General features: G+C 42.2%; 2 protein-coding genes across 4 annotated transcripts in view; one reads left to right on the forward strand and one right to left on the reverse strand.

The window, feature by feature from the left end:
• BTK (Bruton tyrosine kinase) overlaps window positions 1-10,123 on the reverse strand; it is a 28,438-nt gene extending 18,315 nt beyond the window's left edge. For 2 of the 3 annotated variants that reach the window (XM_029240930.1, XM_029240929.1), the window contains exons 1-3: window positions 3,461-3,663; window positions 1,413-1,582; window positions 767-865 (exon numbers count right to left, since the gene is read on the reverse strand). In XM_029240930.1, the coding sequence (XP_029096763.1) occupies window positions 767-865; window positions 1,413-1,582; window positions 3,461-3,515 (324 nt within the window). In that variant the 5' untranslated portion in view covers window positions 3,516-3,663. Of the gene's footprint in view, window positions 1-766; window positions 866-1,412; window positions 1,583-3,460; window positions 3,664-9,959 lie in introns of those variants that run through there. The other variant, XM_029240931.1, reaches the window with a different exon arrangement.
• Window positions 10,124-13,265: 3,142 nt separating this feature from the next.
• Window positions 13,266-15,975, forward strand: RPL36A (ribosomal protein L36a). Its single transcript, XM_029241416.1, has 5 exons — window positions 13,266-13,376; window positions 13,789-13,894; window positions 14,097-14,164; window positions 15,475-15,597; window positions 15,906-15,975. Exons 1-5 carry the CDS (start codon window positions 13,266-13,268, stop codon window positions 15,924-15,926), a joined length of 429 nt encoding a protein of 142 aa, XP_029097249.1. The 3' UTR covers window positions 15,927-15,975.
• The last annotated feature ends 1,488 nt before the right edge of the window (window positions 15,976-17,463 follow it).

The raw sequence follows: 17,463 nt of genomic DNA on the forward strand, positions 1-17,463 counted from the left end.
TTTTATCAAAGGGTATCTATTGTTATGGGGAAAAGTTTATATTGTTAAATTGAAAATGTAGGTTGCAAAGTAAGATGTGTAGTATAATATGATTCTATGTTTTAAATATATAACATATATATTCGTGTGAGTGTATGTGTTGTTAATGGAGAAAAACATCTGTTAAGTCCATACACGAACATGTTAATAGTTGTTTTAGCTGAATAATGAGATTATGCATGATTTTATCTTCTTTTTTGTGCTTTTTTTGTATTTTTCAAAGTTTCTATAATAAATACGCATTACTCTTGACATCAGGAAAAAAATGATATTTAAAAAAATCAACTAGGAAATCAGTAGACGTTATGTCCTCGAGAGGCTCTGGGAAATGAGAGAAGAAACAGTGAGCTACTAAAGAATCTCATGACTCAAGAGCCCTAGAGTTCTGGCTTTCAGACTAACTCAAGCTTGTAAATCTGATCCTGGTGACTGAGGGAGTAAAACGAATCATCTCTGATCAGTTTGAAAACTTGATGTGATATCATCTTAAGATTGGCGTTACAAGTTTTCCAGATTAAGTGAGTTGTTCTGCATCTGGGGAAAAGACGCTGAGACTCAGCATAACCAATATGTGGCAGAGTGAAGAACATATATGGGAGCTTTATGTGTCCCACACTGCACAGCATCACAGGTTTATTTACAGAGAATTGAAGTGTTCCAAGTTTCTTAACTGCAACCCTCCTGCCCCCGCCCCCCATGCCCAGTTCTAACAATGGCCTCTGCTCACCGGAATCTGTCTTTCGGGGGGAGGATTTTTCTCAGGAACCACTGTTTCAACACAGGTGATCTTCTCAACATCTATTGAACCCTTCTTACTGCCTCTTCTCTGAGAAAGAGAATGAGGAAGAAAATGGAGAAAGATTAAGAGCGATTAAGCAACCAGATGATTAGATTTCGCTATCTCATCATTCAACACAGAGAGGTGACACCCACACTCTATATCAGGACCTGTCATTTTGAAAAAACGAACAAACAAACAAAACCCAAACAACTTCCAGATCTATTAACCTAACCTTTTTTGACTACCAGATGGAGGGCAAACACTATAGAAGAGTGGATGACTTTGTGTGCCTTTAACATAAAAAATAAGGAAGCAATTTCCAAGTCTTGGATTTCATTCTCAACAATCATTTAATGAGTGCTCACCAACTGCAAGAATCCATGGTGAGATTTTCCCCATAGCTTCTTAGCACCTTTGAATTTTTGCTCCAGTATGTCTGTAGCTAGTTCTGGGCTAGGAAACATTTTGCTGAGTTTGAAGTGTACTTGGGTCCCTTCCACCTACCCCTTCAAACCAAAAAGGATCTACCTCCCCCCAAGGCAGATCTAAGGCCAAGTCCTTAAAACTCAGGTTTCACAGCACAGAAACTCACCCCACGTTCAAAGTCATACTCATAGTAGGAAAGTTTTTGCACGGTCAAGAGAAAGAGGCGCTTCTTGAAGTTTAAAGGTGATGTTTTCTTTTTCTGCTGGGATCGCTTCAGAAAGATGCTCTCCAATATCACTGCAGCCATAGCTTCTTCTTTCTGGAGCTCACTGGGTGCTGTTGATAATGAAAGTTCTTGAGGACCCAGCACATTGAACCTCATCCCTCCTGGTTCCCCCTCAGCCTAGCCACCTAGTTTCAAATGGAACAGAAATGTTCAGAGCTAACAAAGAACCTTCTTACTTTGACGTCCTCCTTCCATAGCACCCATTTCTGCCAGTTTTCAGGTATAATGGATGCACATCGAAGTGGGGTGATTGATTCTACATCATGAGTTCACATAAACTGGGTTCTTGTATAAGGCAATGGAATGCTCTGGATATCAAGTGATATGTACCCATGTGCTTGGTAATGTCTAGAGGCAGCTCTACACTAACCACCCTTTTATGATATGTGCAGAATCTGTGAACAGTAAAAGTCTCTGTGCAGCTGTTGACCCTTATATCCCCAGAAGGGATAATGCAGGTGCCAGAACTCCACTGAGGCAGATATTGGACTTTCAGTTCCCAGTTTCCTAGACAGTGAGTGTAATTTTTCATACATTGTCCCACTGGGGTCTGTAACCAAGGGGTCTAATAAGGATACAGAGGCTGCACCTGCAGTTATGGACATATACTAACTGCCACCCAACTAATTTTGCCCATCACCCTCTGGCTGAGCTACAAAGGATAGAAGCTTTGTTCTAAAATTGAAAAACAATTTTTGAGAGGTAATTGGTTTGTTTTGTTTTTGATTTTCCCTTCCTTTTTGCTTAGATTAGTTCTTTCAGACAGCATCATGCAAAAGTGATGCAACTGTCTTAATCTTATAGATGCTCTCTCTGATCATTTATGAAAAGTAACTTGTTTAGCCTCTCCAAACTTACAGTACTTCAGAAAGATTCAGTTTAGGTAACTGAAATACAGAAAGGCAAAGAAAGTTACAAAAAGTCACCGTTGGTTTTTTTATTCACACAAAACACACAGTTATTCACTTAAATGCACTATCTTTTATTACCAACCCAAACCTTCGTTAGAAAGATAAAGTGAAAATATAAATACTGCCACAGAAATAGAGCACTAAAAAAAATACTGAAAAAAATCACCAAATCACCAGCCCCTTCTCCCTCAAGTTTTGTTGGAGGTAAGTTTTTTCCTGAAGGGTGTAGGTTTTTTTTTTTTAAACTAAGCTCCTTATGGTTTTGGTGGCACCATGGAAGCAGAATAAAGTAAGTAGTTTTTTGTACTTGTCAAGCATAGGTTACTTCTCACACCAGGAAAGCAAGGGAATGGTTTCTTATCAAAGCCTGAGGCTATCCACACCATTATTTTGCTCTTTCCTGTGGTGTAAAATGTTCTATTATTGTACTGAGGAGACAAAAATAGATTACAGGAACACCAGGGATGTTCAGAATGATCACTTTGTTATTTATTCATCATGTGGATGCCACCGTTTTCTGGTGGTAGACTTGTTCAATTTTTTATAAATGATCTTTTGAGAAAATTGGGCAAAGGAGCAAACTTTTCCCTACACCCTCCACACAGCTGCTCTCTTCCCTGACTCCCCAGTTTAAATCATCTCTCACAGGAGTGACAAACTGATAAGAGTTTGCAACCAACTAGAGTTTTATCTAGCATTCAGATTCAGCTCAAACCCCCAAAAGATTTCTTCTAACATTAAGGTTTTTCATTTACTCAGAAGTAGTGGTAACCAAGTAATAATAGTCTATTCTCAGGAACTGCCAACTCATCGAGATCCCTGTACTAATATCACATTTGTTCCCATGGTGAATTCCAATTAAGTACCTATTCACAACCAAAGACTCAACTTAGAGAAGACAAAATAATACCCTAAAGAAATTCAGTAGCATGACCAGTAAATTGGATCAGAAGCATCCAAACAAACCACGTCCAGTTGTTCCTCTTTTAGCTGAGTAAAGCACACCCATCGTTTTACCTTTAGTTTTGTTGCAAGCTCTTGGTGGATACACTCCCCTGTTCAGATCCAGCATCTGCTTCAGTCTTGGCGTCTGCTCTTATTTCCTATAGGACAGGTCCTTCTGGAAGCTGCCTCTGTTCTTTTTCTTTTTTAGAACAAATCCAGTTTGTACAGGAGGAAGCCTTCCTCTCTTTTAAGTGTCTGTGTTGGGGTAGGGTTTAGTGCTGGTCTAAGTATGAGGAAGTAAATAAGCCTCTCACTAGCCATTGCCCCTCTGAGCATGGGGTAAAATGGCCCCTACTTCTAGATCATTGAGCTGGAGGACTGCTGGGATTTCCATGGCCTGGTTGCTCCCTCTTTGATTGCTTTCCCCCATTCCTTGTGATCCACTCCAGGCACACACAGCCTGAAAATGTGGTAGTTCTTCCTTAGTCACCATTAGTCCATCCACCACTAATGTGAAAGGAGAGGCATCTGCTTTTATGTCTTCCTGAAGGTTGGTGTGTAATGGACACTCTGCTTTAGAGGATAGTTGCAGCTTCTTTGGGTACTTATTGTGAAAGGTCCTAATTTTTTTCTAACAATTTCAGCAGCCCACAGAGTCAATTTGACCACAAAAGATGCACAGTGAGGGCTGACCCTGCACCTCACTCAAGTGGTGGGGTTGGGGGTGGAAACGGAAGTGACATGAATATTACACACACACACACACACACACACACACTTCACATAGAGAAAGAAAGAGGGGGAGAAGAAAGACTAGAGAGACACACACAGAGCTCTTCATTTAAAGTATAAAGTTCCAGTGTTATAATGTTCTCTTTATTAAACTACAAATGCAAAGATTTTCACACGGCCACCTTTTGCAGCCTCGCAGCTCTTTGTGGAGCAGTAGAATTCCAAAAAAGAATGCTTAGTAGTAAGAGTTCAGCCACTTTACAAACTGCACTATGCCAAGGAGTTAATGTAAATAGCACTTGCAGAATCGGTAAACTAAACCACCTTTGGCTCCTATCTTTGCTCATGCTAAGATAAAACACTATTAGGGGGACTTCCCTGGTGGTGCAGTGGTTAAGAATCTGCCTGCCAATGCAGGGGACACAGGTTCGAGCCCTGGTCCGGGAAGATCTCACATGCCGTGGAGCAACTAAGCCCGTGCGCCACAACTACAGAGCCTGCGAGTCACAACTGCTGAGCCCGTGTGCCACAACTACTGAAGCCCGTGCGCCTAGAGCCCGTGCTCCACCACAAGGGAAGCCACCACAATGAGAAGCCCACGCACCACAACAAAGAGTAGCCCCCACTCGCCGCAACTAAAGAAAGCCCGCGTGCAGCAACAAAGACCCAACGCAGCCATAAATAAATAAATTTATTTTTTAAAAATTGGCTATTATCAATAAAACAAAACAAAACACTATTAGGGACAACACCAGAGAAAAATCAGAAAATGACACAGTCTGTCTATGACTGGGAAGGGTCCAGGAGAAGCTAGTTAGAAATAGTCATGGTTCAAATAACTATTAAGCCAAAATATCCAATAAGCTGTGTTTTGTGTTTATTTCTCCTTTAAAGCATTACATAATAGTCCAGCAAGATTCTAGCCATTCCCTTTTCTCCCCAGGGGAATGGAAGGGAACTCATGCTTCTCCCAGTGCAGTCCATCCATCAGACATTTTACACACATTCTTTCATTTATTCCTCATGGCAAACAGATGAGGAAAATGAGACTCATGGAGGCTATGTGACTGGCCCAACCTTATCCATTTGTGACCCCACACCCTTGTTGTTTCTGTTGTACCTCATTGCCTCCCAGAGGGTTTTTTTTTTTTTTTTTGCCTTCAACGAAGTGTGATGCCATCCACCTCAGTACCCTGTTATTCCCCATGGCTATCAGCAAAGAGCATTGGGGACAGACCCCTCTCCATCTTCTAAGAACATTTGGCAAAGGAGGAAATGGTGGTTAAGTACAGGGGATAAGTAAGAGAGAATTCAGGATCCAGGGGCACTTTCCTCTGCAATATTCCTCTGGCTAGAAAGGATGATATGTCTCTCTTAACTGACAACAGTACTTTTTCCCACATGAGGATTCTTCTCAGTTCTGCCAAGGTTTTCTTACATTTTCCTTTAAATCCTCTATAAGGAGATCTTGTTTAACTGGTCGACTTCTAGAGTTGCCAGCTGCTTTTTCCTTCAGGATTTTTCATTGTTAATGGGATGAAGGCAAAGTGTTTAGGTGGAACACCAACTCTTTATTCTAGGGTTGTTATTGCTTACTGTGAATATAAAAGTTTCCTTGAATGTACTGTCTTTTATATTGTGAAATATTGCAAATAGGCAGAAAGTAAAGAGAATAACATTACACTCATGTGCTCACCACTTAGCTGTATAGAATCCTAACATTGTGCCATTTTGTTTCTGGTGTTTTGTTAGAAATGAAATACTAACCATACAGTCAAAACACCCTTGTGTACTCTTCCACAATCTTAGTTCCCTCCCTCCACAGAGGTTACCAATATCTGGAATTTGGCATTTATCATTCCTAGGCATGTTTTTATATAATTACTACATATGTAAGTATCCAAAAAAGACATTTAGTATTGGTTTACATGTTTCACATTTTAATATGTGTTACATACTCTTCAGCATCTTACTTTTTTTCTCAACTTTTCTCATTTCTTATGATTTATTTATCTTGGCAGCTCTAGTTCACACATTTTAATTCATTTTGATATGTATCAGTATTCTATATGATGAATGCATCACAATTTATTTATCCATTCTCCTACTGATGGATATTTAGGTTGTTTGTTTTCAATTATAAATAATGCTACCATGAACAATCTTGTACATGTGGTCATAGTTTTCCACTCTCAGAATCAATTCTCAGTTAGACAACGTGGCAAACCCAGGTCCGGCTTATGTGTTGGACTATACACTTCGTGTAACCCCTTGTTCCTTTTTTAGTCCCATCTTCCTGAGGCTTTACTATGAAATCTGGTAGACTTATCAATGGCCTCTCATTAGAGTAGAGTATAACTGATAGGCCTACTAAAAATCTCTTCTCAAGCCCAAGAAGCATCTCTCAGGTTTTGATTGAGATTTTGATTGAGAATTCCCCAGTCTTGGAACCAGAAGAGACGTCGTCATTAAAATATCGTACCCATAGCAACAAAGAGCCATAATTACTCTTGTTAAGTTCCCAAGAAGCTCTGTTCAGGCCCTAATGAAAGCTAATTAGTTCATGATAAGTTTCAGGGTCAGTGCTACAGGTGCCCAAATTTGTGGTGAAGACTTCCAGCAAAATCAGTTTTCTGGCTGCTGGCTAACCAGGGAAATTCTCATCTACTGTAATCATTTCTAAGAGGTCTTGGTGCTCTGGTCTTCTTCAGCATTTCATGTTGTTAACATTTTACAATTTTCTTCTGTGGTTTTGGAAACTTCTGGGTCTGTCATCTCTTCTGCCCTGCACTAGAGACAATAGATTCTGGCCAAGTAATGATGAAAGGAGTGCCAGATAGCGAATCTGCAAGTTTACACTGAGCATCAGGTTGGTGGTAATACTTTCAGCATTGTTCCTCTGCTCTGAGGGTGACTGCTGGGTTGTCTGTCTCTCACTCTGGACTTGTGTGACCCTTTGGCCTTCTTTTTCAATTTAGTTTTTGTTTTCCCTGGTTTAAACTTTTTATTTTTTTCCGTCAATATCACAATAACACATGTTCATTATAGAAAATGTTTTAAGTACAGGGATATTAAAAAGAAAACATCAATTATAAGCTCATTATCCAGAGACATTAATATTAGGCATATTTCCTTCCATTCATTTTCTCTGCATTTTTCTGACTATATTTGAGATCATATTGCACGTACTATTTGTAGTTTGCTTATTTTTCTTAACATTATCTGTCTAAGTATCCATCTATCCATCCATCCATCCATCCAACACATATTGTCCTCAAAATATCTAAAGTTCCTGTTTAATGTTACTCCTGATTATTTTCCCATGATATTAGGATCTCTATATAAGCATCATTTACCAAGTCAAAAAGTTTGTACATTTTGAATTTTGAAATATATTGACAAAATAGTTTCCAGAAACACTGTAACCAATTTCCACTCCAAATAGCAGTTTTGGAGAGCCTGCTTTTCCCACACTTTTGTCTCTTTTCTGCTCCAATTCTAATCAGTTTTTTTTTTTTACTGTTTCTATTACAGACAGATATGTAAGGATGAGTTAATAGACTATAGTTCATTTTCATTTCTGGGAGTCAAGGCAGTGAGTAGAGTTTCTCCTTGAAGTTCAGCTAACTGATGCTAACCCTAAGGCATGTGGCGATGGCTCTCCCAGAGGGAGGTGGAAAGCCTGGGATCAAGGCTTTTGTGTTTCGAATGCTCTCCCAACACCCTCAGTCAGTGCACAGGAACCTCCAGAGAAACTGAAAGTGACACGTGGCCCATTTGTTTCAGGGTCCTCAGAGGAGTTCTCTATCCCCCTCCCCTGATGACTTCATTTGCATAACCCAGCAGCTTTGGAGTGAATTAGGTCAAGGTCTGTCTCTAGCTTCTTACTGAGCACTGCCTCACTGAAAATTCTAGCTCTCCCTTATTCGCAGGAGCTAGAAATCGGATATCGGCATGGCATCCACGGGCAAAAAGCAGCAGGCATCTGGTGACCCTTTGAAGAACACCCAAACTGGTTTTCAAAAGCCATATCTTCCCCTTATACCTAAGTCACTTCCTGGTATGGGTCTAGTCCACTGAAAGGAAACTCTCTATAGGAAATTTGCTCGAATGGAAATAGTAAATCATACTGATGATAATTTTACATTGCACCAAGACCCTAGAAGTGGATGGAAAGTTGCACTAGTTCTCAACATGAGGCGTTTACAAAAGATTCTAAACAAATACATCACTAGCCATAAGCCACAGGAATTTGGACTTTAATGCAAGCAGCTAGTTTAAATATTCTGAATATAAAAGGGGTCAGAATAGACCAGACGGGGCTAACACTAAGGGATCCTGTTTCAGTAGAATGCATTAGATTGTTTAGGGTATTTGCATTTTGTGGCTTATTTGGTAGGTGACATTGTTTTATCAAATATCTGAGGCTCCAAGCGGCTGTAGCACCCTTGGTCAGGGGCTTGGCATGCAAAATGAGGGAAGGAGCAGAACCAGCACACAACTAACAGCACAGAAGATAACCCCTGAGCTGTATAGACCTCTGCCTCTGGGCTTTGCTGCTGCCCTGCCTCTGGAAACAAACAGCATGAAATAGAGACTTTGAGCTTGGAGAGCTGAGTGGCCAGGAAACTGGACAAGGATTCCATTTGGAGGTCCAGCAGCTCACCCAAGGATGTCTTGGTCAGGCCCAGCAATCCCTTTTATTTTAAATGCCACACTATTTATTCTAGGCAGGTCCTCTGGGGACCTTGGCAGGTCTCAGGCAGAATAATAATAATAGCAAACAGTGAGATAGGAGCACTGACTATTGCTGGGCCCTATTTTAACTACTTTACATAGATTAACACACTTACTGCTCACAACAATACTATGAGGAAGGCACTAGGCAAGTAGGGGGAAAGGGAAAAGGGAAAACAGGAGGGGAAGAAAGGGGCAAGAATAATTCAATGCAATTCCACAATTATTTATTAAGCACTGACTCTGTTTCAGGGATGGTAATGAACAAAATAAAGGAGGGGATAAAGAAGAGGGGATACAGGTAGAGGAAGGAGGAGGATGGAGAGGAGGAGAGGAGAGCAAAGGAGAGAAGAAAATGATGAAGCCTAGAGAAAAGAGAGCCGTGCACATGGCAGGCAATGGTAATAGGAAAAAGCTTCCCCGCGACCTCAGGGGTTGGCCACACTGTCTGGGCTGAGGCCGAGGCTGCTTTTCTCTGGCCCAGCCTCTTACCCACTGTTACCACGAGGTTGGCGTACACAGTCCTTCCAACAAGCCAGCTCTGATCCCAGCAATGTTGGCTCGATGCAGCCTGAGGCTTTACACCCTGGTTTCACCTTTCCTTAGCTTACAGAGCTCAAAAGCCTATTGTGGCACGTGAGCTTTGACCATTTTCTCAGACAATCTGCCTCTTAAAAATTCCTTCTTCTAAGGGTCTCATTGACACACATATCCATTTTGGGTCTTCCGGCAATATTTGACCAAAGGGCTTATTTTTATCCTGGCTTATTTTGCCACCGGCAATAAATCTTACTTTTCTGCCAAATTGTGCAGAGGTGCCTCTTTCCAACATCTGCTACCTGTTCAGATGGTCACCTCATAGCGCTTTTTTCTCTTCTTGTTCCCCCCACAACCTCCTCAGAAAGGACCCTTCCAGCCCCTTCTGATCATCTGAAGAGACTGTCAGGGCCTTGTGCTGATGACACTCCCACCCTCTGCCAGCCTCCTCCTCCAGCAGACTACATGGCACCAGCCACGCTTTCTATCTGGCCTTCAAGGGTCCCAAGGTCCCACGAAAGGTACTTGCTGCTGCTGCCCAGCCCTTGCCATGCCCCAGACCCACCTCAGTCCTGACTTTAATGCAGGTAGCTTCCCGGATGCATTGAGATGCCAGGACTTTGAAGGTGGGACTCGATCTCAGAAGACACTGGCCCTGGAGACATATTCTTACAGTCCAGAGAGGAAGGACAGTCTGAGCAAACCCCACCCTTTCACAGCCACTCAGTTCCCTTTTTTTGTTTCCTGACTTAAACCAATGTCTTTTTTTTCTTCTTCTCAGCAGCATGGTATCTGGTTCCCTGCTGCTGTCCCTATTCCACTCCCCGCCCCAGCTGTCCCCGCCCTTCATTTGCTTGGGACTTCTTGAGTCTGCTCTGAAAGAACCCTCCTCAACATTACTGGGGCCACTGAGACTCTAGACTGGGCTGGGTTGAGCAGACACGTCCTCAGGCCGACCTCCCCGAGGTAAAAGGCTGGCATCCCTAAAGGACAGTGGAGACTTACAGAAAAGAGGAGAAATGCAGACATGTGGAGACAAAACAAAGGGACTGGCGAGGAAGGGCGTCTTTAGCTTCTCATATCCTCTAAGGCAGAGACTCAAGGCCACACGGTTGAACTTGCTAGTGAAGGATGGAGAGTGTTCACGAAGGGACTCCAAAGTACAGATCCTGACAGAGGTAGAGACAAGACTTCCCCCTGCTGAGTCATTTTCTAAGAAAGCATTTTTTCTACAGATAAAAATGTCCGAATGTAAGCCCACATACTGACTTGTGTCCTTCCCGTTTTCTGTGGATGTTGATTTTCTCCATTTTAGATTCGGCCTCAAGGATTCACTCTTAATTTACAACTTTCTCTTTAATCTTGTAAAATAATAAACTAGACTAGGTGTGTTACTTGAAACCTGAATGTTTCATCAGCCACCTCCTAGCCTATGTTCTAGCAGCGATCTTCTCCCAGAGGACTCTCCTAGGAAATGCAGACAGTACTGGCTGTAGACCAGGATGGCCACAGAGCCCCTGGTGACTGATCTGCTTGCCCACCTTGACACGTCAGCCACTGCCATATTTACTTGCCCCAGGCGCTGTATGTAGGAACAGATCATAAATCCCACTAGAAGAAGTCCGTCAGAATTTTTAAGGGAACAGGATATATTTTTTAAAGTATTTTGTAGGATAGTAGACTAGTTAATCCTCACGTCCACACAAGATAAAGGGGCAGCAAGTGTTGTATGGTCTCTCTATTTTATTGACAATTTATATCCTTTCACTAGTCACCTCTGAATAGCTGCTCCAGTGGCCTGCCTGAGAGTTGGTCACAGACATTTGCCTTCCCTCCCCTTTTCATCAGTCAGATGCTACTTGTTGTCACATGCCCTGTTCCTTCTCAAGGTCCTTCTGGGGGTGGAGACTCGGCGTTGATGGGGGATCTAGACAAGGGAGAGCAGGACAAGGGAGAGGGGAAAGTAAAACTAGGCGAGTCTTCACCCTCTGCCCATGTGCACTCTCCTCACAGACTTGTCCAGGTGATGGAAGGACTGCACCCAAATAGTGCCAATATCTAGACATAGGAAAGTGAACAACCACTTACTCTGCGAGGCCAGGCCACATGTAGAGTCCTGTGTTCAATTCTGAGTTCCTCATCTTAGGGGAAATCAATAAGCAGGAGCATGTCCAAACCAGAGACCAGGATTGGTGAAGGAATCTAAACCAAAGCCATGCCACATAAAGGTGTGATAGAAAGAACTAAGGTTGATTAGACTAAGAGGGGCCATGTTCACTGTCTTCATATTTCCATGGTACTAACATCAAAAACCTCTAGAAACTCCTCAAAGCCCAGTAAGACGGTGTAACAGCCTGGAGAGAAGAAGGAAATGGTCTGAGCCTACAGCCTGGCTGTTTGGCAAAGAAACTTTTAGGAAATGTAGCAGGCAGTGGTAATGATCTCATTCCCAGAGACCGTCCAACAAAATAGAGCTGATCAGAGAGTCAGTTCTGAACCTATGGGTGTTTCTGGAGGGTTATGCAAGCAGGAGACCCCAAGCTGTCATGGTTCCTTAGCCCTAATCCACTGACACCTCCTCCTGAGTCCTTGCCCAATTCTGACTCCTTATCATCCTCAACCCTGCAGATGCTCCTGCTTCCCTTGTGTGATTTGTGGTTAAGTGCAAGGCTGTGGTGTTAAACTACCTGGGATCAAATTCCAGCTCCACAAAATAACCACTGGTGTGACTTTGGGTAAGTGAATTTAAGGCCTCTCGTGCCTCAGTTTTCTCGCCCGTTAAACACTAATAAATGTACATACCACTTGGGTTGTTAGGATTAAAGGAGGTAGTATGTAAGGTAGTTAGGAAAATACCTAGCATATAATAACTGTTCAGTAATTGTTAGCTATTATAATTACCAGGCCACACAATCATATCATATAATGGTAAAGGAACCCAAGCTCTGGAGTCAGATCACCCGTGTTTGTATCCTGACTCCACTAAATACTAGCAGCATTGGGCAAATTGTTTAACACCCTATGGCCTCAATTTCCTCATCTGTAAAATGGGAATAATAGTATCACCTACCTCTTAGAATTACTGTGAGAATTTTATGGGACAATTCATTTAAAATGCTCAGTACCCTGCAGTCTTTCTCTGCTGGACTCTCTTGAAACCTAGCACATGCCTTCTGCCAGGTATGCAGGCAAGTGAAGAAATGCTGGATACTTCCTATCTTTTGGCCTGGTTATTGCTATTGTTGGAGCTGAACAATTTCATCCTCACTTTTCAGAACCTAGGTCAGCCAACTTGCTCCCTCAACAAAAGGAGGCTGTTTAATGCTGAGCATTGTTCCTTTCTCACAAAGTATTTAGTCTGTAATTATACATTTATGACACTGATTATTTGATTACTGTGTCCCTCCCCTAGAACAGTGGCCAACACAGAATAGGCATTCAATAAACATCAGTGGAATGCAACAACTAGCCATGTGATAGATAAACTAGAGCACTGGCTCCCTCCAAGCCTTCAGTGAACCAGCAGTTCACTGTGAAAGATGTTGTTCCCAGTGTCCTTGAAGTGGAACGGGAATGGGATATGGAGGTGGAGGGCTCCTCCACTTGACCGACCCTAGTCCTGGCTTCCCTCGGGAGGCACACGGAGGCCAGATGGTCTGGGAAGAGCACTGCTTCCTTCACTTAACGGTGCTACGCAGCAGTATCCACCAAAAGTGATGAAGTGAGGAAAAGTTGCAAAGCTGGAGGGAGGCGGGTGGAAGTTGAAGAGAGTGGATCAGCCTCAGCCGGAGCCCTTCCTTACCTGCGCCCGCGATCCTGAATCGAGTCCTCTCAGCCGCCAGAGGGCGCGGCGCACAGAGCCTTAAACTCTATGGTCGTTCCCACCGACTCCCATGAGGAAGCGCGACCAGAAACCTCCTATATACTTCCGTTTCCGGCCAGGCCTCTCTCTTTCCGTGCCGATAGCGCTCTCGCAAACATGGTAGGTTCTTGGGGTGGCGGCCAGGCAACATCCAGTTTAATCTTTACTTCCCGGTTGATGGTTTCTTCCCGGGATGCGTCCAGGCTCCTACGTGGACTCGTTGTACCAAAGAAACTCAGTGTTGCCGCGATCGAGCCCAAAGGGACTGGGCTTCGGGGCCAGGAACTGAAGTGATGGGGTCAAAGAGGTAGACTTAGCCAGCGGTAGAGTGAATATGTTCTCGTTTTAGTTTGGGCTCGTTTTAGTTTGTATTTGAAGCACATGGGGCCGGACCACCTTCCAGTCAGCGTTGTGTGTTAGCGAGTTTGAGAGTTTAGTCCTCGTGGGATGCCTTAGCTTTAGCTGTGTCGGGTCGGGCGTTTTGTGCGGCTGGTCTGATAACACTGCGCGTTCTGAACGGTTTATTTACTAGGTGAACGTTCCTAAAACCCGCCGGACTTTCTGTAAGAAGTGTGGCAAGCACCAACCCCACAAAGTGACACAGTACAAGAAGGGCAAGGATTCTCTGTATGCCCAGGGTAAGATGGGCATACGTGATTTGGTTTTAATGCGGCATTTGTGTTATATAATACACGAGCCCAGTTCTCCCTCCCTTCCCCACTTGGGCATTGATATTTCTGCTGGAAAGCCCAAGATAAAACCGCTGAGAAGACTTTTCCACTTGTCGGTTGTGATTTGTTACGTTTGATAAACCCTGACAAATAACTTTCATTCTCCCAGGAAAGCGGCGTTATGACAGGAAGCAGAGTGGCTATGGTGGGCAGACTAAGCCGATTTTCCGGAAAAAGGTTTGTAGTGGTCACTGTGTGATATGCTTCCCACTTACTGTGGCAGAGACTTCCCATTTGTTTTTAGCCCACACATCTCTACAATATAGGTATGTGTTTTCATAGTTTTAGTGAAGTTATCTCAGTTACCTGCAGAGACATACATCTAGTAGGCAGTGGAGCTGGAAGTGCAATCCAGGTCTCACTCCAGTCTACAATACTGCACTGCCTCATTGTTTTGTATTTTTTTGTCCTCTTTTTGAAGAGGCAAAAATCAAGGAATGTGCCCTGCCTTCCTCAGGACTGAAGTTTGAGGACACCCGTAAATCCTTTTCTTCACCCTCTTCCTTATCCGTTGCCATGTCCTAACGAATCCTTAGCTCATGCTTGCAGTAAGAATTGTTCTCTTATTTTGCTTCTCAGTTCAGAAGTCTACAGTCAGTCTGCTACCTAACTCATGGAGTCTTAAAGCTCTTTAAAATAGCTATTTAGGTCTTCCACTGGCTTCCTGAATTCCCTGTTGGTCTCAGGCTGAATTTTTGAGTTTCTGTTCTACCTCAGGTGATTTGTCTACCCCCTAAAGTATACAGTGCTTGGAGCATAGCCTTCCCACGAACATAGCATTTCTTTTGGCACTTAGGTCCTCATTCAGCCTGGTTCCAGAAAGTATTCAGGAGTGATTTTAGTGTTCATTTAGGTGCAATAAATGGTTTGATCTCTAGGTGGTGATATGCCTTTTCACATTTGGGTAACTTGTTTAGGAGATAGGGACATTGTACTTAGGTTTCTGCTCTTTTGAGAACTTTTAAGAATAGAATTCTAACTACAGGAGCAGGCTTTAGAAGTTGAGTATTTGTGGGCAGTTAAATAATACAGTTGAATGCACATAAAACCTAGATGTAGTTGTGGGTAGTCTCTGGAGAATAGATATTAAGTAGTACTTATTAACTCTTATTTAAATGGGTTGTGAAAGTTGTGTTTATTTCATAGTTGGATGGACTCAGTTGACCCATTTTTGGGTGTGTGGAATACTTAACTACGTAGAGCTGAAAGGCCAGGGTGGTGTGATGAATGCCTATTTGATAAGAAGCCCTCTAGGATGTTTGATATGAATGGAGAACTTGATTTCAATTAGATAATCTGCCACCATTTTCTCTTAAATACACTGATTTTCACATTTCTGTTTTCTCCCTATAGCTGAAAACAGATTGTCACAACTCTTAAACTTTGCAGAGCTTTGCCTTAAGTAGTACTTGACCCAACAGTCATATGTTTGAAGAAAGATTTTCCGTAGTGATTTATGAAGGCTTTGACTTAATTTTATTTTCCAGGCTAAAACTACAAAGAAGATTGTGCTGAGGCTTGAATGTGTTGAGCCGAACTGCAGATCTAAGAGAATGCTGGCTATTAAGAGATGCAAGCATTTTGAGCTGGGAGGAGATAAGAAGAGAAAGGTAGATAATTATGGGGTGGAAGGTGCAATATTTTCTCTATGGCTTTATTATGTTGAGAGAGGTGAACATTTCTGCCTACTCATTTTTGTGGCATCAAGATCAGGGGCAATCCTCTGAAAATAACTAAACTTAGATCCATAGCTCAAAGTATTTTGGTGTTGGTTTTGACATGAGTAGGAAGGGGAGAATGAGAAGACTGGCCTTAATAAAGGATGGTGATCCCTTTAGGAATAGACGCTGTTCTTGATGGAGTAAAGGTTCTTTGCAAAATACAAAAACTCACCATTTTTCTTCCTGTTCTATTACAGGGCCAAGTGATCCAGTTCTGAGCTTCATATTTTGTTTTAAAGGCAATAAACATTTGAGATTGTTTACTTCGTTTAGTTTCAATTGTTTATTTTTTTGGAAGGGAAATTAGTGCCATCAATAAAATTCTCCTTGGGAAATTTATGCTTGATGGTTCTGGATACGTATTAGGGGTTGAATCTGACTGGTTGAACTCACATCAGATGCTATAATGGTCTAATTTGCACTTTAATCACTTGGGACTTCATGGGATTCCTTTTGTTAAAAAGCAAAGGCTGTTATTGGTTATCATGGGACATAAGTAGAGACCTGAATTCAGGGCAAATAAAATGAGATCAGTAACAATTACATCCATAGTGAATATGAGGTTCACCAGGAGTGAAATTTGTCTCAAATAATGTTTACTACTTAAGTCAATGTATGAGGAATTTCAACCCGGTTCTCTAGGCACAGCATACTATATTACATATGTCATTAGACTTATTTTCATGCCCCCTAAGCATTTTTATATACTTCCTCACATTCTAAAGTAGATATAAATTATTTTCATCATGTTGAAATAATTGCAAAGGATAGAATTTCCAGTGAAACTCCCCAATGGAACCTATGGGGGATAACTGTCCATTTTGTAAAATGCCTTAATAGTTGGAATCCTCTTTGTATGCTATTGTATGCTTCATTCTTGTGCTGCAAAACTCTGGATGTGAAGCAAATAAGCTACACATTTTGGTGACTGGAAGCACATCTCAATGAGAGCAGTTTTCTTCCAAGTTTCTGTGGTTGAATTGTCTGGATTTACCAATTCTATTCCAATTTTTATTAACTGACAATGCTTAGCCCTCCAATTTTATTGAAAATAATTGGTAATCACCTGACAGGCAAAGGGATTGTTACAACAACATGCACTTTGTATTTTGAGTGGGCCTTTTGTGCCCTGTTAGCTTTTGTACTGTCCTGCATTCTGGATGGGTGAGATGAATACACCCTTTTTTGCTTATGTGGGAGAAGGGTGATAGTACAGGGGGAGGTGGGGAAGGAGCAGGCCTGAAGCACTGACTGCAGGTTGGTCCTCAGGTAAACCAACTGGAGGAAAAGCAAGGAATTAGAGTATCTGGAAATTGCCTCAGTAACTCATTCCTCCATATGCCACTTTGAAGTTCATTGCTTCATCACGGAACCTCAAGAGATAAGGCAATTCATCTTAAAGTGGAAGGGGTCTTCTGGCCAGAGGTTCAGTATTTTAGGTCATAATGTATCAACTATTGTTGGTGAAAGTAAGCCAATTGCATTTGTTGGATCTAGACTGCAAACAACTTGGATTTGGAAACCTAGGTGGTATGTTTCTTGGCAAGATTCTTCCATAAAAATTAAGTAATGTCGTCTGTTGGGTTGCCTCTAAATTGTCCATTTATGAAGGTTATTCCTGTTGGGGTATTCTTTTGCCCTTCAACTGAGGAAGTAGTTTATATCTTCTCTTTAGGCCAAGATAATTAGTGCCATCCAATTATTAATACCTCAGTAGGTGGCAGTGTAAGGGTTAAAAGCCTGGGTTTAAATCCT

Source organism: Monodon monoceros, unplaced genomic scaffold (assembly GCF_005190385.1).
Source record: "Monodon monoceros isolate NGI ecotype Baffin Bay Population unplaced genomic scaffold, NGI_Narwhal_1 Super_Scaffold_22, whole genome shotgun sequence".
Taxonomy (NCBI): Eukaryota; Metazoa; Chordata; class Mammalia; order Artiodactyla; family Monodontidae; genus Monodon; species Monodon monoceros.

Excerpts from the sequence above, each read along its gene's own strand:
- RPL36A (XM_029241416.1), top strand. The coding sequence starts at position 13,266 with ATGGTCGTTCCCACCGACTCCCATGAGGAAGCGCGACCAGAAACCTCC. Across the intron at positions 14,165-15,474 it reads AGCCGATTTTCCGGAAAAAG|GCTAAAACTACAAAGAAGAT; the intron begins GTTTGTAGTGGT and ends TTTATTTTCCAG. Across the intron at positions 15,598-15,905 it reads GAGGAGATAAGAAGAGAAAG|GGCCAAGTGATCCAGTTCTG; the intron begins GTAGATAATTAT and ends GTTCTATTACAG.